Source organism: Falco peregrinus, chromosome 12 (assembly GCF_023634155.1).
Source record: "Falco peregrinus isolate bFalPer1 chromosome 12, bFalPer1.pri, whole genome shotgun sequence".
Classification (NCBI taxonomy): domain Eukaryota; kingdom Metazoa; phylum Chordata; class Aves; order Falconiformes; family Falconidae; genus Falco; species Falco peregrinus.
Window position 1 is genome coordinate 2,863,168 of NC_073732.1, and position 22,782 is coordinate 2,885,949.

General features: G+C 44.2%; 1 protein-coding gene and 1 long non-coding RNA gene across 3 annotated transcripts in view; one reads left to right on the forward strand and one right to left on the reverse strand.

Annotated features, from left to right (window-relative positions):
- Window positions 1–22,782, forward strand: part of LOC101915802 (serine/threonine-protein phosphatase 2A regulatory subunit B'' subunit alpha) — a 61,232-nt gene that overhangs the window by 27,409 nt on the left and 11,041 nt on the right. For both annotated transcript variants that reach the window (XM_055816791.1, XM_055816792.1), the window contains exons 3-12: window positions 1,889–2,149; window positions 4,421–4,524; window positions 7,168–7,270; window positions 9,279–9,353; window positions 14,660–14,746; window positions 17,811–17,967; window positions 20,031–20,079; window positions 20,598–20,687; window positions 21,662–21,837; window positions 22,382–22,500. In XM_055816791.1, coding sequence (XP_055672766.1) covers window positions 1,889–2,149; window positions 4,421–4,524; window positions 7,168–7,270; window positions 9,279–9,353; window positions 14,660–14,746; window positions 17,811–17,967; window positions 20,031–20,079; window positions 20,598–20,687; window positions 21,662–21,837; window positions 22,382–22,500 — 1,221 coding nt within the window. The remainder of the gene's footprint in view (window positions 1–1,888; window positions 2,150–4,420; window positions 4,525–7,167; window positions 7,271–9,278; window positions 9,354–14,659; window positions 14,747–17,810; window positions 17,968–20,030; window positions 20,080–20,597; window positions 20,688–21,661; window positions 21,838–22,381; window positions 22,501–22,782) is intronic.
- Window positions 13,756–17,799, reverse strand: LOC129785365 (uncharacterized). The gene is made up of 2 exons (XR_008749327.1): window positions 14,790–17,799; window positions 13,756–14,281 (listed from the first exon to the last, which is right to left on the reverse strand). It is a non-coding gene; the product is annotated as an uncharacterized LOC129785365 (long non-coding RNA).

The following is a 22,782-nucleotide window of genomic DNA, read 5'->3' on the forward strand; positions in this document are numbered from 1 at the left end:
GTACTGGTATTGATAGACTCAGAAATCCTGAAGGCTGAAAGTGATCTTCAGCTTTTCCTGTGTTGCAAGACACAGGAGAGCAGGACTTAATGTGTTCTGTACGAGAGCAGTGACAGTACAAAAGTGTGCTTTGGCGGGCATGGGTGTGCAAGTGCATGTATTCCTGCTCCCGAAATGGGACAGCATCTGCGAGAAGGAAGAGGTCCTCCCCATCTAAAGAAAGACCAGTGAAGCAGCGGAGTGAAGAGGGGGAAAATCCTTTCATCTCTCGTTTCACAGGTCTCTGAAGAACGGGTTATAAAGCATTCTAAACTGCAAGTAAAAACAGGGCTTAAGGAAGCTTTTACAGTTCTCACTGCTTAGTCTTCCTGAAAGCAAACCCACGGTAAATTGGGGTGTTCAGTATGTGTTAAGAAAAAAGTGCCAAGTTTCTGGAAAATAGTAAGGCAAAAAGTTTAGTCAGTTCATCATATACATTCTTCTGTATTTAGTGTACTCAGACTTGGCTACTTTATCCTAAAGCCGTTTTGTTTTGAAATAGTCAGAATAAACAAACTGAAAGTTGCAGCTGTATTTACTTGACTATTGCCTTATTAGCCTCTTATCACATATGTTGTTATATTAATAATAACTCTTGCATTTGAACCATTGTGCAATAGGCAAGCCTATTGCCTTTTCCCAAGAAAGTGTGTATTCACGGGGGGGTAGGGAATTCATCATCCCTCAGCATTCCAGCATCTGAATTCTGCTTATCCTGTAACTACTTTGCAGAGTTTAAAAAATATTTCCTCCCACGTCTGAAAAATTACCTATTTTAGGATCTCATTATGTACATAAATACAAATGCTGCCTCTTATGATAAGTGCTGATGTATAGCTAGAACTAGATTGCAGAGATCCATTAGAAGGGTGATCTAGGGGGGATCACCGTATCAATTGTGTGTTTATTACAGACAGGAGGGGAGTGATAGGATGTTAGCGCTAATGAATAAAAGAGGTGGCAGGTGTGGGAGAAAAGACCACCTTCAAACAGGCTTGCAAAAGGCCTCGTGTCAGTTCCCAGTTTTCTCATTGTTTTTCAGCAAATGAAGTAGGTGATGATTCAGTGAAACCTTTGGGTGCTTCACCTGCCAAAGGAGCCTTTCAGCTGGAGTTGCAAACGGACCTTTCGCATTTTCCATGAACTCTGTGTGCTGTATCATGTGGATGCCTAATGACAAACTGTGCTGGCTGCTCCTAATTCCTAATCTAAGGATTGATTTGCCAGTACTTGGTAACTTGAACAAAATTATGTCTTGACTATTTAAGTTGGACATAGAATAAAAGGCTTCGTGAAATTCAGAAGACAATCTTTCAAACCTTTTCTTAATTTATCTGTGAAGCAATACTTTGGCAAAAGTAATTATGTTCCCGAGGGATGGGAAATGTCGATGTTATGAATCTAAGTTTGCTTATACGTGAGGCAAGGCATTTGTGTGGGTGGGTGTCCTAGTTCTAAGGGGAAATACTAAGAAGCAGATTTTGATGCCTTGGTGTTTATGGGGCAGAATGACAACACAGTGAGCAGCGTGAGAAGAAATAGCGTTGTCCTTGTTCTATGGTATTGCTGAACTGTAGACTGTGTTCAACAGTGTATCGTAATCCACAGTTACATACACAAAATGCACAGAAACTACACAGAAGTAGATGTGACGTGTCCTAAATTTGCAGTGTTTGATATTGCAGGAATTTTTTAACTGGTTACTTACGACGTGCATTTTTATCCGTTGTGCTGTAATTTCGTTGTTGTTGGGTTTTGATTTTTTCCTAATCACTGGGAGCACAAACCATTTGCTCTTTCTTGGTGTGCCATGCTGTTAAAAAGTATTTGTTATTCATTGTATTTTCAGGTTCAAAGTAAACAAGAGAAGAAACCTGGAACTTCATCCACAGCTCCTTTGAACTCCACAGTTAGCCCTTGCACTCTTCTGCCTGTGAATAAAGCCACCAGCAGTGCCCCTTTGTCGATAAACATTCCACGTTTCTACTTCCCTAAAGGACTTCCGAATGTCTGCACTAATCACGAAGAAATCATTGCCAGGATTGAAGAAGCCTTTACAGAGTTTGAAGATGAGAAAGCAAATGTCTGTGAAATGGGGAAGATTGCTAAGGTAACTATTCTCTAGGTTTTTCATTTTTTTGAGAGAATGACTGAAACTAAAACTACCATAGTATCTCACAGCTCTTCTCATTTTTAGTGAAAAAAGAATCAATGTACTTTTGCTCTGAATGCTTTTGTTTAGATAAAGGAAATAGTAAACAAAACACCTCAGTTTTCAGTTTGTCACACTTGATATGTGTGCTCTTTCTTGCTTTTGATTTGCAAAATTCTTCTTTCAGATTTCTTGCCAAATACAGATTGCATTTTTGTTTTTCTGTTCCTCCATCGTTATGCTCAGAAGATAGCAGAAACTTAGTCTGCCTCTCTGGCTTCAGGTAGTGCCAGCTACCTTCTTTGTGGTTAGCTGTCCCAATAATCTGGATGTGATGTATGTATGCCGTTACAGTGTTGCTTGAGAAAGCAGTTTCCAACCTACACCTCCTTGGACACAGAAGAGGGAAATGCTTAGTCAACCCTCAGCCACTGAGATGCGTAGGTTCAATATCCGTAATGCAGGTGTCGGCAGACTCGGGGTTGTTACAATCTGCTAATGAGTTCCTGGCTTCAGGGAACAAAACACAGCACTTGTGTGGGAGCACGATGCAGATGGATGGTTCTATTTTCCTCTCCTTCAACCGTGGTTTTTAGTAATGCTGGTCTAAAACTGGCGGCCCTGGGATGTATCTCGTATGTTCAGTTTGCCTTGAATGCATCTCTGGCACTGTAGGTTGAGGAGCGGTGTTCTGTCCAAGAGGAGCATTTGTTTTCTAGGCAGGAAGGTTTTTCTGAAAGGCTAGGTTGGGGTTTTGTTTGTCTTTAGAGGAATTGAGTGGCATTATTTGTAAACCATCTCTGAAAACGTAAACGGGAAAACTTCCTTGCTTGACCAAAAGAAGGCTTGAAACTGATTTTATGACAAGATGGGCTACTGTGTGTGGTCTGTCGCGTTCAAACTGGGAAAAGCAGGAGGGTGATGTAGAAGAGATCTCTGTCTGGTCCCTGCATCTGTCTCTACATGGATGTGCTCTGTGCCATTTAGCTATTGTAAGGATTGCTTCTGTTCCATGGGATTATTGATAATGGTAGTTTTGGGGCTCTGAAAAAAATGTGGGAGAACCAGCTGCACAAAGAAAACAGCAGAAAGTAAATGTCATTCTTTCCTCAGAGTAGCTAACCACCTGCAGGAGTACAGCTGCCTGACCCAGGGATGGCTAAATCCAGCAGTTTGTGTACTGGTTGGGGTTCCCAAAGAAGCATGCGTGCCCAGAACAAAAAGTCGAGAATAGACTTGCAGCGTGGTCTTGCTTAACAGAAGAGGTGGAAGAGGCTTTGTGGGGAAAGCAGAAATGATGCCTCAACTATTCCTTCAAAATACTCCTCTTCCCATTTGGTGTGGTATCCTTCTAACCTGTGCGTGGCCTGAATCAGCTGCGCTCCCTCCAAGGCCGGTGTTTTGCAGATGTTCTGATACCTTGACTGGGGTCATGAAGGTGGCTGGAAAGGTATTTGTGCTAAAGAGGTTTCTAGAAGGTGTCAGCAGCTGAATGCTTGAAGCCATTTTCAAGCCTGCTTCTCTGAGGCGTTAGAGAGTACAAAATACTTGAGCTTTCATCGAGTACCGTTCTGCAAGCTAGCAGCCTCTGCAAAGGCTGGGTCAGAAATATTTTTTCAGGGAGTCCTTTTGCTGGAATCAGCCTCTTTCAGTTTGCTTTCATTTTGGGGGGGTTTCCTGCTGAGATCCAGTGTTGGGAAATTGGGCTGTTGTGGGTGGAAGGCACTGCACTGCAAACTACAGGATGGGAATTATTTCACCTTCAGGCATTTAGTTGTTAATTTTTTGTAATTAGAATTGAAGTTCCCTTGCAGTCAATGAGAAGTCATCAGCCCAGAGAATGGCTCATCTTTTTCTGGGGTAAGCTCAGCCAGGTGGCTGGTGTGAGTGCTCTTTGGAGGGAGGTGCCTGTCTCTCTCTGCTTCACTTCTCAGGGAATCTTGTGAAACAGCTCAAAAGACAGAGCTGAAGAGCTGGATAGTCTCTGATCCTTTTCCGAGCCTGACAGGACGTATTTCTCAGCTACTTAAAAAGGCGTATGACAAAGTGGAAAGTTATTGATGGATTCTGAACCTTGGCATGCAGTAAATAACTTTTTGGGTAACCTGTGTGCCATTACTGCTTTATTTCCCTTATGTAAAAGTCTCGATGGTGAATTCGGTGTGTAAACAAGCAGGCTCATCTTGTGACTGCTTTTGTATTCCTCTTTGTTCTGGTGTGTCATTACAGATATGTGGCTGCCCACTCTACTGGAAAGCACCTATGTTCAATGCATCAGGAGGAGAAAGGACAGGATGTGTATCTGTACACTCATTTGTATCTTTGTGGAGAAAGTGAGTATAGCAAATGCAAAATTCTCTTTCTGGAAGAAGAGAGCAGCCTGCCAAATAAGTCTCTTCTCCCCCTCTTTTCTTCCACCAGACTTTTCAAATCATTGTTTTTTCTTTAGAAGAAAATAAATGACTTTAAAATCTCCATCAGCTCAAGTTTTCTTCCCCCAAACTCCCTGAACACTTGTTTCTGTGCTGCGTCTGCAAACTTTGAAGCAATTGTATAGATGATGGGATGTTTTAGCCCAGTTGGCATATAAAATATATTACCATACTCCCCTAGAAATATTCTGAGATAGCTGATAGAGGTTAGTGGATTTTGTATATATTTATCTGAGGCCGTATTGCTGCTGCACTAGTGCGCTAAGAGAGTGCCTTTTGGGAATGGGGAGGGGGCATGTGTGGTCATGTTATGGGACAGGAAGGAGGAATGTAAAATAAAGAAGCATCATAAAAGTGGATGCTCTGGGAGCTTTAATAGTTATCTTCCTCAGGCACGCTGTATAATAAATCTGTGGGGTTTGACAGTCACTTCCACATACCGTTGTCCAGGCTTCTTTTTGAAATTGAGAGCTCTGAATATGTTGTGCTTGGAGTCAAAGGTGTGAGATGGAACAGTCTTGCTCTCTTGCCTAATCTTTTTCCCTCTAGGGTGATTCAGGCTTTAGTCTACTTTGTGAAACACCTGAACAGTGTCTCCATCTCATATCCAGAGAGAGTTCTAATTTTTGACTTAATGGTTGCCCTTCAGATTCTTGAAGTAGCCTTTAACCCTGAGTTCCCAAAGTATTTCCCGTGATAATATTGTCAAAACAGCTTCTAGTTACCCTGGCAAAATTGCAAAAATGTTAAGGATGACTGTGATCAGTAAGTTTTTCTTGACACAGACAATTTTTTTCCTTCCTTACATTCCTCCTATTACACCTAATTAATCCCTCATGTATAATGCCACATATTTTCACTCCTCTGACCTTCATATCCTTTAGATATTTGCAGACTGTGGTCATGCCCCTTTTTTCTGTATTCTTTTAACCACATCATTTCCAAGCCATGTTTTGTATGCTTTTCCCACTTTACCTGCTCTTTAGAAATATTTTTTTTTCTTTCTCTTCTTCTTACCCTCTTGACAGTTACAGGTTTTTTTTCTGGAAGCATGAAAGATAGAAAGAAATGTAGTGTTCTGGTGAAGTTAGACTACAGCTATCTGAACATATCTGTAACTTTAAAACAGGTATCTTTAACTGCTGAAGCCTCTTTTCAAGCATCTTAGTAGGTGACCTGACTTTTCAAAATGCTACATGCTCACTGATCTCATTTGAAGTTATTAAGAATTTCTGGGTATAGAATACTTCTGAAGATCAGATCTTTTAGTTTGTTGCTAATACATGGCTTTGGGATTTATCTTTATGTGCCTGATACTTTGGTTTTTTAAAGCTAAAGCATTAGCACCTCTTTCCTGCAGCTGATTTAGTGTGTATTTGTTAATTGACAGCATGATAGGAATGTGCAGTAAACAGAATTGCTTGTCAGCCACTAAATCTTTTCTAAATCTTTTTTCTTTTCTTTTTTTTACTTGAAAGACATATTTGAGAAAAAAACTTTTTTTTTTGTGAAGTCTGCTTTTGTTAAAGAGTGATGAGAGCAAAACTAGTGGCAAGGTAGGTACAGTGTGATCTCTACAGGCATTTAAGTGCTATGCTTCAATATAAGTTCATACGCTTTCAGGAGAGGAGGGTGGTGAATAATCACTCATAGTAAATAATTACAATGCATTTGTATTTTTGCAGTTATAAAGCATACAGGGTAATTTTCTGAGTAGTTTTTTATTTCCCTTATACTATATGAACAACTTAATGTTTGATATACCCAAATGTTCTTTTCTGTTATAGGTATTCAGTAGTGATTTGGTGAATGTCATGGAGTTTTTGTTTTCAGGAGTGTTTCTGTTTGGAGTGAATTAAGTTGTGATCCCTTTGACCAGCGTAGCATTTTGTTATTAGAAGAAAGCAGAGACAAGAACTGGTGTCATAGATGCAAACTGTCATCCGAAGGAATGAGTTTACATCTTCTGTAAATACTCAGTCCTTCTAATTCCTTCATTAGGCTCTTCTCCGTGACTTCAGTGTACAGCAGCCAGCTGTGCCATAATTAACAAGGGATGCTCTTCTTTCCCCTCTGTGGAGTGGTTGTTCTGGTTGAAAATTCAGTGACTGTAGTTGGCAATATACTCAAATACTGAAATAAAGTAAAGAATTAAGTTGGAGAGCATGTCTGTTATGGCATCCTGTTAGGTTGATCCTGTTGATTTCAAATGAGATCAGTGAGTGTGCAGCATCTTGAAAAGTCAGGTTACTTCTTGCTAAGATGCTGTGGAATCCAAGTAAGAACAGTCTTCAGTAAGAAACCTTGCTTAGCACAGCAATGTTAGCATGGAAGTACTCCGCTGTGTGGAAGCATCTTGGTGCTGTTGAAAGATAAAGGTTGGCTGCCGTTGAAGAAAACGGGTGCTGGTAGTCTGAGGTCCGTTTTGCGTAATTCAGTGTAATGTGTTGTGTAACAGGTGATAAGGCACTTCATAATCCATCTGTAGTTGGTGATTGTCCTGAAGTACAAAGTGGTTGGAGTAACTCTTCACCTCTCTCGTAGAATCCTACGTAACTGCCATGATGATGCATCCAGATTCACGTACCTTTTAGCGAAGCCTGGCTGTGACTACCTAGAACAGGAGGACTTCATCCCGCTGCTTCAGGTACCCGCAGCGACCCAGCGCTGAATGGATGGGCAGAGAGAACTGTTTTTATTTTGTGACTTCTTTATTGTCATGTCTTTAAATCTTTACCAAGGACATGCAAACCTTTGGTTTGAACAGCGCCTGGGTGGGGTTTATTTGGTGTGAAATAGAAATAACCATTTTAAGTGGACTATTTTGCGTAAGTGCCAATCATCTACATACCTTACTAAAGTCACAGAGGATTGTCACAGCTTTATTTAGTCTCTTGTCTCTTGCTAGGATTAATATTTATTTATATTTATCTATATATTTTTATATAATACATACTGTATAATATATACCAATATATATTATTATACGTCTGTATATAATATATATATTATAATAGATATTATTTTTTATATATTCATATTTATTTGCCCTGTTTCTCTAGGTGGTTATTGGGGAAAATGCATGGCACTGTTGATATTCAAGAACGACATAAAGCTTATTGGAAAAGTTGTAAAAGTTGCTTGACAAGAAAATTATATATATAATTACATTTGTCTAGCAAGACTATCAGATACAATAGCACATGGAAACCTTTGCTAAACTTTTGCAGTTCTAGTTATTCTGTATATGCCTCTAAAACTGCTCATGCACAAGTCTCACTGCTGATTTATTTTTTTTCCTAATATTCAGGCTAAATCTGTGCTGATTTCTTTTCTTTCTTTTCCTTTTAGTCACATATGATATTTTTTAACAAAGCAAAGTATCTTTCTTTCATTGTTTGTGGCCATTTAGACAGGCTCTGGATAGGTTTAGGGTTTCTTTGTAGTTTCTCTATAAATCAGGTCCATCTGCTCTTCTGATCACCTGTTGATACTTCTTCTGAGCTTTTCCATATATCCCTACATTTCTCACACTGTCCTCTATGCAAAACCTCGGTGGAGATGCTGCTTTGGGGGGATGGTTTTGTCTGCACTGGATGTTTCAGTGCCTCAAAACAGACTGCGATGGGTACATTTTCTCATGTTCCTTTTCATCTTTTCTCCACTGGGCACATTGCCGTTCCTCATTGATTGCAGCTCTGCTTTTTAGCTACTGGTGCAACCAAAGGCATGCACAATCTTGTCAATTAACCAGAGACCAGCAGTATTACACCATATTACACCGTCATACTAGGCATCAAGTTAGGTGGGCCAGAATTTGGTCGTAGTGCACCCCTGAGGGTTCTGTGTCTGCTGTATCCCTTTGACATGTCATGGCATAGACAAAGCAACACTTTGAACACTTTTTTAAAGGGTAGAGGAATCAGACATGCAGCAATTACACAGGCATCACTTCATGCGGGATCTGAACTGATTCATTCAGGATCTGAGGCAGTTTCTCCATGGTTTGTGTGTGTGTGGGGGGGTTTTTTTGGTTTTTTGTTTTTTTTTTTTGGTCGTGCATTTCTTGGCAGATTTGGCATCATGAGCCAGTGTTTGGCTTACAAAAAGCTGATCTTGAGAAAGAGGCATCTCTACAGGTAGTTCAAGTAAATTTTGGAAAAGCACTGATCATATCTGTATGCATTCTGAGGCTCACAAGAGCTTTCATTGTTGTGGAGGACGTAAAAAGTAACTTTCTCAACCTTCCAAGGAATGTTTATTTCTGACACCTAGCTCTAATAAATGTTAATATCTTCAATAAATGGAGAAAAAAAAAAGTCTTGGAGAGGAGATAGTTGCATGGTCAACTAACTAGTTTTTTTGTCTCATTCAATGAAAATAAGTTCTCATCTACTCACTAACTCTCTTCCTTTGTTTTTCTGTCCTTAAGTAAATCAAAATGGCCAACAGGTGCGTATTGCCCAGAAAATGTATTCTGCTTCTAATTCTAGAAGGTTCACTTTATAGATTAAAAGATGTCTTTTCAGTTTTGTTGCTAATGCTGCAAATACAGTTTCAAAAGTAAGCAAAAGTATTGGTTTGTAAACCCAGTAACTTCTAAACATTAAAAGGAGAAGAAAATATGTTTCATTTTATTTGGTCTTATCTTGCAGGATGTGGTGGAAACGCATCCTGGCCTGACTTTCTTGAAGGATGCTCCGGAGTTCCATTCCCGGTATATTACGACGGTAGGCTGGCTCCTTTGATCTCCTGTAATACTGCTGTACCAACCCTCCCTTTGTCATTTGTCACTGTCCCCATCACCAAATCCTTCAGTTACTTCAAAAACCAGGATTTTTTTAATACTACTGGAAATAGTTATTTCAAGAACTACTTCCAAAGGAAAAATGAATTTGCCTGTGTGTACAAGAGGTTATTCAATAGGTTAATAATGATTCTTTCTGGTCTTAAGCAAATCTATAAAAACCAACTTTTTTGGCCTTTAATCCTGGTGAAGGAAAACGAGAGGTTCATCTTTCGTCCTTGAGGGCTGCTGAGTTACCCCTAATTCTGCTGGCCTGAGGAAGCATGGAAGGCTGAATGATTGAAGATTTCTGTCACTTAGGCATGGAGAATCTGTGATTGTTCCGTGGTACAAAGCATCCATTGCATATGGGAGTCTGACGTCCAGCTCTCCTGCCTCTCGCTCTTGCCAGAAAGCCTGTCATGCATGTCTTTCTAAGTCTCTGAGCCTCTGTGACTACAATTTGTCGTTGGGTTTTTGTTCTGTAGCTTTGTTCCAACTGTGCCATCAAGAGTTAGACTGGTGCTTTACCTGACTAATTTTGTACTGTTTTTTTAAGCTTTAGCTTGTCTGGTGTGGGGCATGAATCTGGATAAAAGGTATAAATGTTAGGATACTGTATCTCTGCAGTGGTAACAAATTCAGGTAATGACAGACCTGATGGGAGCTGTATCCCAGCAGGGCTCCAGAGCTTAGTTTCTCCTCTTGGCTTGCCAGGGTCTGCATGGGGGCTGGCTGCACCACGCGCTGGCAGCTGGGGGGCTGCTGGCAGACAGTTCCTTTCCTGTAAGGAGCAGATGGCAGGAAGACACTGTTGCTCTGGGCAAACCCTGAACTGTCACGCTAATGTTTTATGAAAATGTATAACAAGAATGGATTCTAAATGTTTTAGATGTGCTTGAACATGACAGCGAACATCGGTGTACTAGCAACGTGTTTATCCCCATGGAGCAGGACAGCAAATACATTAAGCGTAGTAACTGGCCAGAATGGGTTTAACAGTGGCCTGGGAATTACAGAGGCACATGAATGGGTGGGTGTGAAGGTGCCTGTGGCACATGTACCCTGGTATTTGATGTTTAAAGTACATGGAAAGGTGAAAGTTGAAAGATTTAAGCTAACACTAGCGTCGGTTTCCGACTGTAATATCAACCAGTTGTTCTTTGCTGGTGAGCCGGTTGTCATACATACATACATACATACATGTAACGTGTGGTTGTCCTGGTGCTGGCTATTGGGTGGTGGCAAAGGCAGTTCTGTGCACCTGCCTTTCCAGGTTCCTCTTCTGAAGCCACGTGGTGTTTCTATGTTTTTCAGGGTCTAAAGGAGGGAATAAAGGCTAGAAACAAATGTCTTTGTAGAGTAATCCCCCAGACGATCGCTCTTGCTGCAGAAAGTCTGGACCTCACTGGGCTGCAGTGCATGTTCTGGTCTGAGAGACCAGCTGTGTAAAGCTGAGGTTCCGCATCAAGATAACTGAAGTGCAGGCTGCTACTAAAAAGGGCAGCACCTTCTCTTTCTGCTCTTCTTTCCCACAACTTCCCTTGCGCCTGGGCAAGGTCCTGTGTGACCACCGTAAAGCAGGCACAGAACCAGACCCTTCATCACTATGTGAAGCTCCTCAATGTTTCTTGATCCTGCTGCTGTCTCAACTGTGCTTCCTTACTCCGGTCTGAGTTTTTAGGCACCCTCACTCACCGTACTCTGATGGAGGTAGCTTCCCAGGCTTGCTCCCAGGCAGCCAGGAAACAGCGGTGCTTGTGGTTGAGGCAAAAGGCGTCTAAAGTGGTGAATCTTACAAAGCTGTGATATCCTTCGCAGACCCCTCGCGCTGGCAGGGCAGTGCTGTTCTGGGTGTCTGTGCTGGCAGACAGGTTCCTTCTGAGCTCAGCATGGCCAGATCCCTGAGCTGGACAGAGTCAGCACCCTGGGAGACAGGCTGTGGGGTCAGGTTGATCCCATCTGGAGTGGCAGTACTTGGCCCGCTGCAGCAGTGGCTCTCCTCTGGTACCAGGAGTTCTATTTCTCACATCTCCTTTCACAGACAGTTTGGCACTTCTCTTTAATGTTACAAAATTCGGTGTTTCCACCAGGAGGTAATGAAGGATACAGCTTTGTCCTTGGATTTTGAGACTACCTGGATCCTTTTGATCCCTTCAAGGTAGAGTGCCTTATACCTATTTACAGTGACAGAATGATGTATTTGCTGCTAGTGCAAGAATTACATTATATTTTTGTGTTACAGGTGAAGGTGTAAGGAGACACTGGCTTTTGGTGCGTTCATTGCTGGATATAGCATCACTTGGTTGAAATCGCCTGGAGAGTAAACAGTCTAGTATGGGTAAGATGCGTATGCATGTTTCAATACTTTTTTTGCCTATCTCCACACCTTTTAGAGGTGCCTTTTTGGATACAGTAGGCTGTAATTTAATCTGTATCAGTACCTGAGCTGTGGCATTGCCAGCATACTAAACCACTTGTGTTTCTTTCAACAGAGACTGACTCCTGAAGCCGGTGAAGACAATGCAGAATATTATGTGGCATTTATTGTTAAAGCTTTAAAATGGGATTTCTCCCAGAACATTCAAACAAGGCTCAGAGTTAGTGCTGCATGCTGTTGTTGAAAAGCTGAGTCAACTGAAAACAACAAGCAAATTATATTGCTTGTTGAAAAATGCTTGAAGTTATGCAGTATTACCAGCGTGAATGTGTAAGGGGAGGATGGCCTGCAGGGTTTAATAAAGCTTTGTGGGTGTTTCCAGAAATGGTACTGCTTTTGTTCTTCTGTGGGTAGACTGGGAAAAGGTCCAGAACTGACCCATCAGTGGTTTGGGTCCTGGAGGTAGATTACAGGAGGATAAATGGGCAAATAGGAAGGGGCTCCTCCTTCCAAAGGCTTGTGAACTGAATTCTGAATAAATTGGGAAATTTCAGAATAAATGATGGGAAAACCAAAGCCAGTTACGGCTTTCAGTAAGGCATAACTGAAAAGTGTGGCTTGAATGCTGCAAATCATCTCGGGCTGTGTAATTATGTTCTAGGATGTTTCCCAAATGCTTTTTTTAACAGCTTGTTTTTTCACAACCTGGAGAAGAGAGCAGCACTGACATTTCATACTGATACATGCACCATGTACTAGCAATTGAAACTGGACCATTATTTTAATAATAAAACCTGCACTGAGTGACTGGACGTAAAAGACATGCCTTCTTTTTACAGCTAGGTGAGGAGAGAGCAGATGGAACATCTTTGTCCATATGGGCTGACAGAGGAACAATTTCTTACGTGTTACAAACAGGGTTATATTGTGTTGTCGTTTATTACCCTGCAGGCAGGGGACAAGAAGAAGTGCCAGTTAGGGTCCTTTTTCTGATTCTTGGGATTGTTATTTTTGAGTCCTTGGAATGGAGTGAAAACACAGTGTCTTTAACAATAGTTAAAGAGTTGTCAGGTGTGATAATGGGTTATGTGTGAGGTGAGACCCACATAGGTCTCTGAGCTGTTGTGCAATCTGGCAGCAAAGGCCAAACAAAGTCCAAAAATAGTGCAGAATGGCAGAGGCTGCCAAAGACGTTAAAGAAACAAACATACAGCCTTTTCATTGTGCTTAAGACCAGAAAAGATCACTGTGATTACCTAGTCTGACCTCTTGTATTACACAGGCCATAGTACGTTGCTCAGTCATTGCCACAGTTAGAATAGATTTTTTGTTTAATTGACATCCAACTGTAAAAGGACATCCATCTTTGAAGTACGGAGTGATTAAAGACCCTGCAGTGCTTCTTTGGGAGTTGTCCAGCAGTTAAAGAAGTGTGTTCTTATCTGCCTGAATTAGGCTGATCTCAGCTTCTGGTTATGTAGTCAATGAGACACCGAGAGTCTTCCTGCTGTCCTGCATCTCCCCATGTAGGCTCGTAAGGGACAGGATGGCTACCAATAGGTGTCATATTCAGCTAAGTTGAATATACATGTTTTCTCTCTTCAGGATGCATTTGGAGTCCTCAAATAGTTCTTGTTGTTCTCAAAATTAATTGTACTTGTCAGCATTTACTGTCTCGCTCATCTGTGTATCCCAAAGCAGGCTGTTGGCAACAATCTCATACTTGATTCCGGATCTTGGTTCTGGACTAAGAACCAGTGCTTGTGTGTCTGAGTCAAAGCATGGCGCTTAAATGGTGATTGCCTACTCAAAGCTAGGCTCTAGCTAAGAAACAACCCCCTCCCATTTAATTCAACTGGATTAATCCCTATAATGTCCATGTTGTTGTGTGAATTAAATTTTCGTGTTGGAATAGCTGGCACTATTATGGTTTACTGAAATTCTAGGATAATACGTCAACATGATGTCAGAGGCATTGAAGGTTTGTTTTATTAGATTTGGTCGACAAGAATTATATTACATAGATTTCAGTGCTGATATTCATTTATATTTCTGATTTCTCATGTTGAAGATGTTTATTTGTTTTTTCCCCTGTTAAGTTTATTCTTGCATGTGCCTGATCACACAGTTGCATTCCCCCCCCCGTTGATGTTTGACAAGCCAACAAGGAGTGGGCTGGGAAGGGTTCAGCTTGCTGCTTTGGGTGCTTGAGAGTGTTCTCAGTCTCTTACTGTGAGCTGTTCCCCTTGTGTTCTCAGAAGTTTGTGCATTCCTCACCAGGCCTGTTACTCACTTTCACCAGAGGCAGGTCACTAAAGGAGATAAATTAGGTTAACACCTACCTGAGATAAATGCAGACAGATAATCTCTATTGCTTACTTTCTAACAATGCTGCATCCTCTCTGTGGCTCCACTGAGACAATATAGGGCAGACATCAATTGTGGCTTTCATTTACATGTCCTGTTTGCTCTTCGAAAGTCCTGATAGTGTTCTACAGCAGAAAAAAAACTTATTTTGGTTGAGATCCATGCAAGGTACAGTGTCTAAAACCTGAAAAACTCAGTTTCAAAGCGATTCGTCAGCACTTTGAACATATTCCCTGACATAAATAATGCATCTGGATGCTCAAAGTTGTGAATTAAGAGCAGCGAAAATATTTGCAGAGTGAAGCCAGATAATAGTATTTCAGAAACAAATGTTACTTTCAGGCTGCATAGTGAGAGATAGTAGTACCTACAAAGGAGATCACAGAGCAGTTTTCAAAAATCGGTCCCCTTAGGATGAGTGAATAAACAAAGTTACTGCATTTAAATTCGCAAACTGGTGTATTTCAGGAGTTGATTTCAAGAGCGCTGTTCATGTGTTGCAGGTTATACAGAGAATATTCTACACAGTCAATCGATCCTGGTCTGGGAAGATCACTCTAACAGAGCTGAGGAAAAGCAACTTCTTGCAAGTATGTTGGTTTCTGCCTGAACAAGATACAGAATGCGTCGTACCTTTGTTCCTATAGCTGTATACTGCAGAGCGAGGGAGGCCAGGTGCGCGGTGCCGGGAGAGTGCTGGAGAGTTGTGTCTTGAGCTGATGTGAGAGAAGACCAGGAGCTGGAGTAGCTAAGAGTGCACTGGTAGAAGGTCAGGGGATGGCGGTGCACCAGCTCTGCAGCTACAGCAAGCAGGTTGGCTCTTGGCTCCTTCCCTTGCCAAAGAGGAAGGGAAGCCAGACGCAGCAGTGCGCCTATGTGAAGTGGCTCACTGAGCAGCCAAGAAGAGCTGCTGGACGGCCTACAGCACCCGGGGGGTAGGACAGCCCATTTCCTGACTCCCTGCCGGCCCTGACAGTCAGGCAGGCATGCTGAGCCGTGCGATTGCAACACCATGCATCTCGGGAGCTGATTTCCACTTCGGTGGTAGACTTCCTCAGAAGGGTTAATGCAGCTCAGTTCTTGTTACAATCCATGTGCTGTATCCTTACATTGGGCAGACGTTTCTGGATTTGGACCGCTGTTCTCTCAATATTTTTCCCAAAAGAGCACCAGGTTAAAACAGTCTAAGGCTGTCACAGCACTCTCCAAACTACTAGCTGCAACAAGGTCTTTTAACATCACATACGGTCGCTTATTTCGTCTATGACTGGAGACACCTTCAACAAACCCATAAACACCAGCAGGAATACCACCAGGCCGAGCAGCAGCACCAACAGCAGGAGCTGCCCACGGCATCGCACTGCTCCCGCACTGTCCCCCAGCACAGCCATCACCGCTGTCTGGCCGGACCCGCTCTGGGCCCGCTGCGGGCTGCTGCCACGTCTGGCCGTGTACTCTGCCACTATCGGCCGTTACCCTCGGTCTCTGAACTCCACGGCAGTCAGGTTTCCTTCTCTTTGATCCCAACGGCTCACCTTTACCAGTGTCTGATCCAGATCCCCAGGCTCTTCCCGCTTATCTCAGTGTGATCTGGATCACAGGCTGTCCCCACCTGTCTCTGCCTTGTTGGGCGCTGCTGTCACTGCTCCAGACTTCAAACATCCCCCGGCCCAGCCATCATCGCTGTTGCTGCTCGTTACATCATAATCTGAAGGGCTTCACACAGGGCACCAGTTGTCGCAGCACTCCCCAAACTACCAGCTGCAACAAGGGCTTTTACCATCTCATACCAACATACTCTTCGTGCCAGTCCCTCTGCTGCCTTCTCCTCGTCTCTCCTCATCCCAGGCGTGCGTTCTCTCTCTTCTCTCTGCTTCTTCCTCCTCCCTCTTCCTTGGCTGCCCAGCCTCTTAACAGAACCAGCCACAGCTGCACCTTATCTACATCAGCTGCCCCACCGCCCCTGAAGCCAGCCCACAGCTGTATATTATCAATGCTAATTAACCCGGCTTCATTCCTCTACATAAGGCTGCTCAACTGCAGCCCAATCTAAAAAGCCAGAAAGTCTTTAGGCTGAGAGGTTACGGACTCAGCTAAAACAGTGAGACTTCCCCACTGCGTCCTGTTCTCCCTTCCAAACGTGGCATGCTGTCTTCCTCAAAAGCCTCAAGCGTGAGTTCGTGTTCCTCCTCCTTTCAGACGTGTTCTGCCCCAGTGATCGCATCAGCTAATGAAGAAATCAGTGCTCCCTTGGGTTGTCTCATGCCAGTCCAAGCCCTCTGATCCCAGTTCCTCCCTAACCTCTGTTATAAACAAATCCTCCCAACTTATCTTGCATCTTTATTCGCTCATTTTCTCCCTTTATACACTTCCCCTTTTTCTCCTTGCAGGTCTGCTCTGCCTTTCATCTCCTGCAGCAGGGAAGTTGAGCTCTGGGACAGTGATTTTGCTTGGGCAGCCCTTTGCTGCATGTGTAAATGGTGTACTTTGGCATGAGCTATAAACGAAAAAAAAATTATTGAAAAAACTCCCCAAGTGATTATATCCACAAAGAAATGGAGAGACCCCTGAAGAATCTGAAGAGGCTAGTGAGTGATTGATCAGAGGTTTTTAGACTTGAGTGTCAGCAAGTCTGAACGGTGCTGGTCTGGCAGTGCCACCCTGTTGTCCCTGCCTGAAACTTTACTGAACCTGGTGGATAGCAGGATGTGAGAGTCTTGTTGAGACTCGGTTGGGTTCCTTGGAGCTGGAGGTCACTGAAAGTTGACATTGAACTATCAGTGCCTGGCACAGCATCTGCTCAGAACCACAACTCCCTGGGGTAGCTCTTGGGCTGTGTTCCACCTCTTCCTTTCTAAGAGGCTGTGAGGGCAGGGGAGGACAACCCTATCGCTCACTTGGGTCTGTGAGCGTTTTCACATTCCTGCAGCCAGAATTTGTTAACCTGAAAAGGCTGTCTGGTGTCCCATGGCCTCAGCACTAGGAGAAAGGCAAGTAGGGAGGTGGCACTGGTAAATGTGCAATACCCTCCTGTTGGTGGGAAGATGGAGAGGAGGGAAGGACAGAGGTAGGTCTGAAGTAGGAATGAAACAAGGACATTGTCACTGAATGTTTTCTAACAAGGCATGTTAACAGATGTCACGGTTGGAAACCTGTCTGAGCCTCCCAGTTAAACCAGACTAATTCCTGCCAGTGACAGCCCAGGGAAATTGGTGCGATTGGTTTGATCTGCCCGAGATCCATCCCTCCTTCCCCAGTCCAGGCATGAGTCTGGAGCAAGATGATTTTGTCCTTTGGGAGCCATAGAAAGATGTGTGATGTGTAAAGATGTATCTTGGTTCCTGTGGAGAGCTGTGCACTTGCTGTCATAAATGGCTCTGAGAGTCTCCGGTGCAGGTCAGGAATGTTTCACAAATAACAGATCCCAGCTGAGACAGCAGTTGTGTCCTTGTTTCTCTGCCTCACTCTTCACTGTGGCTGAAAATCAGCAGAAATTGTTCACCGAGCGGCAGCAATACTGTGCATACGTACGCTAACCGGGAGGTTAAGGCTGTTGAGGAATGTGGTACCCAACTCCCGCAGAGGCTGGGGGGCTTCGGCTGCTGAACTGCCTTTGTCGAGGTTTAACTTCCCGCTTTATTTGTGCTCTTCCAGACGCTTGCTCTTTTGGAAGAAGAGGATGACATAAATCAGATCACAGATTATTTCTCCTACGAGCACTTCTATGTTATATACTGTAAATTCTGGGAGCTGGACACTGACCATGATCTTTACATCAGCCAGAAGGATCTGGCTAGGTACAGTGACCAAGGTATGCTGCCTGCAAGCTGTGGTGGGACAAAGGGGCTTGCTGGAAACAGAATGTTCCCACTAAAGAGTAGCTTTAATTTGGGTAATTTGATGCCTCAAGAAACGTAAATAGAGTCATCTATCTCTTACACAATCGCTGATTTACAGAGACACTTGTCGGGGCTTAGACACAGGGAAACGCAGTACACGTTATTTTCTGCCCGAGTAGCTAGAAGGGGAACGTCTGTTCACGTGTGGGTCACTGCCAGAAGGACAAGCTAAAATAACGTCTTGAAGCTTGCTCATTATTTACTAAGGGTTTTGCAGGAGCTTGGAAGTAGGGACAAGAAGGACAAGCCCATGTGAATTTCAGAGATTGCTGAAGTGCAATCCAGTAACACATGAGAGAAACGCCCGAGTCCAGCAAAGCGTGGTGCATTCAGTTTGGGGGTGTACTCAGGGGAATTTCTCTTGACTTCAGCGTGGAACTCCTTTCTACAGCTTGGGCAGATGCTATGGGTTTTCAAAGGTTCAAGGGCTATGGATGAGTTAATGGAATACAAACCCACAAAAGGGCTAAAAAATCCAAAGGCACTTGTTCTGTGTGTGTTGTGCTAGACGGAGGCACTCAGGTCGGCTCCCTTTAGGATTACACATGTTCTGAGAGCATGATGTGCCCGTGTGGACATACTGCCTGTTGGGACTCGTGGTGTAATGTCTGGGGCAAGAGCTTGAGCTATTGACCAGCACGTTTAATCCCGAAGACGAAGCTTTCTTGGATTCTTCCATGTGGTTGCTGCACTTTTTGGAAGAGTAGGTCTGGGAGAGAGAATCCGATTTGGGGAAATGTGTTCAGCCGCAGGGTGTGACTGAAGTTGGCAGGAGGGGTGACGTGTGTGGTGGGGTGGGGTGGTGGGTAGGGCTGCAGGGATCCGTGACAAGTTGTCAGGCACTGCTGGAGCTCCGGGGATGGGAACAGCATTGTAGGCGCCGAGGTCCTGTGGGCTGAAGGAGGAAAGGAGGAAAGGGGGGTGAGAACGACAGCGCTGTAGGTGGGTGTGTGTCAGGGCAGGGTGGTGGCCCACGTGTCCTGAGTGCCGGTGTTCACAGGAAGACCATGGGGGTTCTGGGCGAGTGTGGCAGCCACAGGGGCCAGCGGTGTCGATAGGGCTGAACGGGGTGCGGATGGAGGAGTGCCTGACTTGGCGTGGGGAGATGGGAGACCTGGTCCCTTCTGGGGGGATGAAGGGCGTGCTGCACGCAAACCTGCAGGGCGCTGGTGCTGGGGAGCCAGGTGGAGGGGTGCTGTGGGCAGGGTGAAGGGGAGAAGCATCGGTGCAGGCGTAGAGCAGCCTGTCAGCACTGGGGTTTGAGGGGGGTGCAGGCTGGGTCTGCCTGGCTGGGCTGTCAGAACTGTGCCAGGACTACAGAGGCGGTGGAGAATATTTAGAAGGTGCTGTGGTGGGGGTCCAAAGGAAGCGTGTCAGCAGTCTGGGAGGGCGAAGTCGGTGCAAATCCTGCTCAAGACTGGTACTTGCTGCTTGCTGGTGTGGCTCTGTCATAACAATCTATCCCACGTGTTTCCTGGCTGGCAAATCCTTGCTGCTCACCTAAAATTATCCTTGTTTTTCATTGGCCTTCCCTGCAGCAGGGTTGCTACAGCTTGCGCTCTGTTAACAAGTGTTTTATAGGGATTCGAGGTGTGATTTTTGCTTGATAACTGTAGTTCTTCTGCAGTACACACCGAAACAGTCTCCTATCAGCAGAATTTGCTTATGTGACTAATGCTACAGCAAAGTAGGAGTAACACTGCCCATGTCCAGGAATCCAGATAACATACAGTTGGCATGTTTGTGGCAAAATGTGGTGGTTAGGAGGATACAAAGGCAGGCACACAGGGAAAGTCATCTTTGTTTTTTATGAAATGCTGCTAAACAGAGACCAGTAAAATGGTTAGACAGGCAGTGTAGACAGAGCATTCTTTTAGCAGTGGGAAATGGCTTTGTTAGATTCAGCATAAGCAACTGATTGCCATTATTCCTGTGACCTGTAGCTTCATTTTCTCTGTGTTTTCTTTGTTTCCAGCTTTATCAAACAGGATTATTGAGCGAATATTCAGCGGCGCTGTGGTGAGGTGAGGAATAGCATACTGGCTGGGGATAGAAGTGTCAGGCTGATCAGAAATGCAAGATACTCTCAAAAATCCCCACTGATCGGAATGGTTTCCAACATGGTGCTCCAGTTGGAGCTGCCTGAAGACGGAGTGAGACTGCTGGGTATCTTAAGAAAAAATCCCATAGGATGACGACCGATAGACCTCATTGTAGAACAGCTGGGCACAGCTGGAGGGAACACGCACTATGTGTTTGTGCCCCGCAGTGGCACAGGGATAGCTGGAGAGCACTGCTGGAGAGCCTCCAAAAAGTAAACCAGCCCAGCACTCGCAGTGGGAGGGGGTGTGGGAGATGAGCCCCAGCTCTGCAGGGACAGCAAGGCAGCGACTGCTGTGCGGGCTGAGCGGGTGGCCGTGCCCCGTTTTCTCTCACAAATTATTTGGGGCTTTTGAAAAATGTTGGATAACATTGTGAGCATTGAGGAGCCTGATGATTTGGGTTTGGTTTTTGTTTTTTTCCCCCCTTGTATGTCTTCCAGAGGCAATGAAGTTCAAAAGGAAGGCCGCATGAGTTATGCTGATTTTGTGTGGCTCTTGATTTCGGAGGAAGACAAAAGGAGTGCCACAAGGTCTGACTGATTTTTGTGTATTAGTAAAAGTATGGAGATGAGCAGATAAGATTATAGAAAATTCTGTGACGTGCTGCTTTCTATGAGAGATGACAGCTTTGGTGCCAGTGATTATTAGGGAGAAAGCAACTTACTGTCAACATTTGGTCAAATCGTTTGCCTTTCTTGAGGAGAACTTGTGTAGAAGCAGTTTTCTTTAATGTTAAACGTCTTGGTAGTCACCAATCCCTTTGGTTACCCCATGCCATGAAGCGATAAACCCATGAGGCGTTTGCAGCAGACAGGCATGTGCCCTTCATGCATGTAGTAAGTGTGTAAGAAGGGTTTGGAGGGAAACTTCACTGTGTCACTTTGTAAAACCTGCCTGTGTGCCTGGTTTGTACAGCCACTGGGAGGCTGTTGTGCAGAGCTAAACTAGAGCTGCATGTGATTATTAGGACAAGGAATCTTATGAATAAAAATGAGAAGAAGAATTCATAAATGCGGTGGTGAAGGGAGGATGTAGAGTGTAACTGCCTGAAAGCATTGCTTTCTGTATGAAGGAGTAGAGGAAATAACTGCATACCATGTGTGCCTCATCGCCCACCAGGGTCACTCAGGGACAGGCAGTGTCCCGGGTTCGGAGCTGGTTGTATTTGGCCAACTTTTGCTGCTGAATCAGACAGGGACACCCTTACCTACATGAGCCAGTTGAGCTGCAGCACAGTGGACACTTGCTACAGCTACCAGGTGGAACCGGTCACAAGCATGGCTGTACTCACAAGCCACCTAGGAGGCTAACAGGAGGTGCTCTTGAGTGTTGGCTTGTGCCCTGATCCTTCCCAAAGGGTATTTTCATCCCTGGTTTTATGCCAGCCTTTGGGCAGAAGAGCACTAGGGGATGGGAGAAAGGGGACGTGCATTGCTGCAGGCTCTGCTGTGTGGATTTCCTAGTGCAGTGCTGTGCTTTCACTAGTCCTGTCTCTTTTTCTTAGTATTGAGTACTGGTTTCGGTGCATGGACCTGGATGGGGATGGGGTGCTCTCCATGTATGAACTGGAGTACTTTTATGAGGAGCAGTGTGAGCGGATGGAAGTGATGGGCATCGAACCACTGCCATTTCATGACTTGCTGTGTCAGATGCTTGATCTCGTTAAGCCAGAAAGGGAAGGTAAGTCCTGTTTAATGAGAGTTTCCATCCTCTTTGATCTATATTGGACTGAGAAAGTCACGCCACTGTGAAACCCATCTGTAGGTAGAGCCTTGAGTTAGAATCGCAGCGCTGAAATTACTGTGCAAGGTCAAAGTCTGAACAGTGACTTTTGTGCCATAATGTTATGCGTCAGGAGGTTTGAAATACTAAAACAAGAGACCTTGTGAATTAACTTGCTGGAACTGGAGCAACAAGTCTTGTATGTTCCAGCTGTGGCATGTGCTCACAGCCTGGGTTATGAAACTGGACCATGCCCATTCACATTGATTCATATTTCACATGGATGTGAAAGACCTCCATATGTATGTGGAATTTAAGCCTAATAAACATACCCATTTATTGAATAATGTTCAAATCCTTGACTGACTTGGGAAGAAATTTTGTAATATTGTAGCATACTGGTGTTATAATTAAAACTTACTACAAAACTGACAAGGAACAGGTCCAGTCTCTCACTAAGTTAGAACTCAGTAGAACAATAATGTGGTTTTTTTTCCTGTAGGAAGAGTAACCCTGAGAGACCTAAAGAGGTGTAGAATGGCTCATGTATTCTACAACACGTTCTTCAACTTAGAGAAGTACCTGGACAATGAACAGAGGGATCCCTTTGCAGTGCAAAAGGTATAAATCACCTTCATTTCTAAATACAGGCCTTCTCAAACCTGTCTTTGGAACGCTGCTGGATGAAGGGAAAATCCAACGGAATCCAAGAAAACTCTTTGCACAAGTAGGGCAGTCCAACAGCGGAACAGGTTGCCCAGGGAGGTTGTGCTGCTTCTATTCTTGGATGTTTTTAAGATGCGACTGAACAAAACCTCAAGCCCCTGATCTGACCTCATAGCAAATCCTGATCTGAGCAGAGGCTGGGACTAGGGACCCCCAGGGTCTCTTCCAGCACCAGTT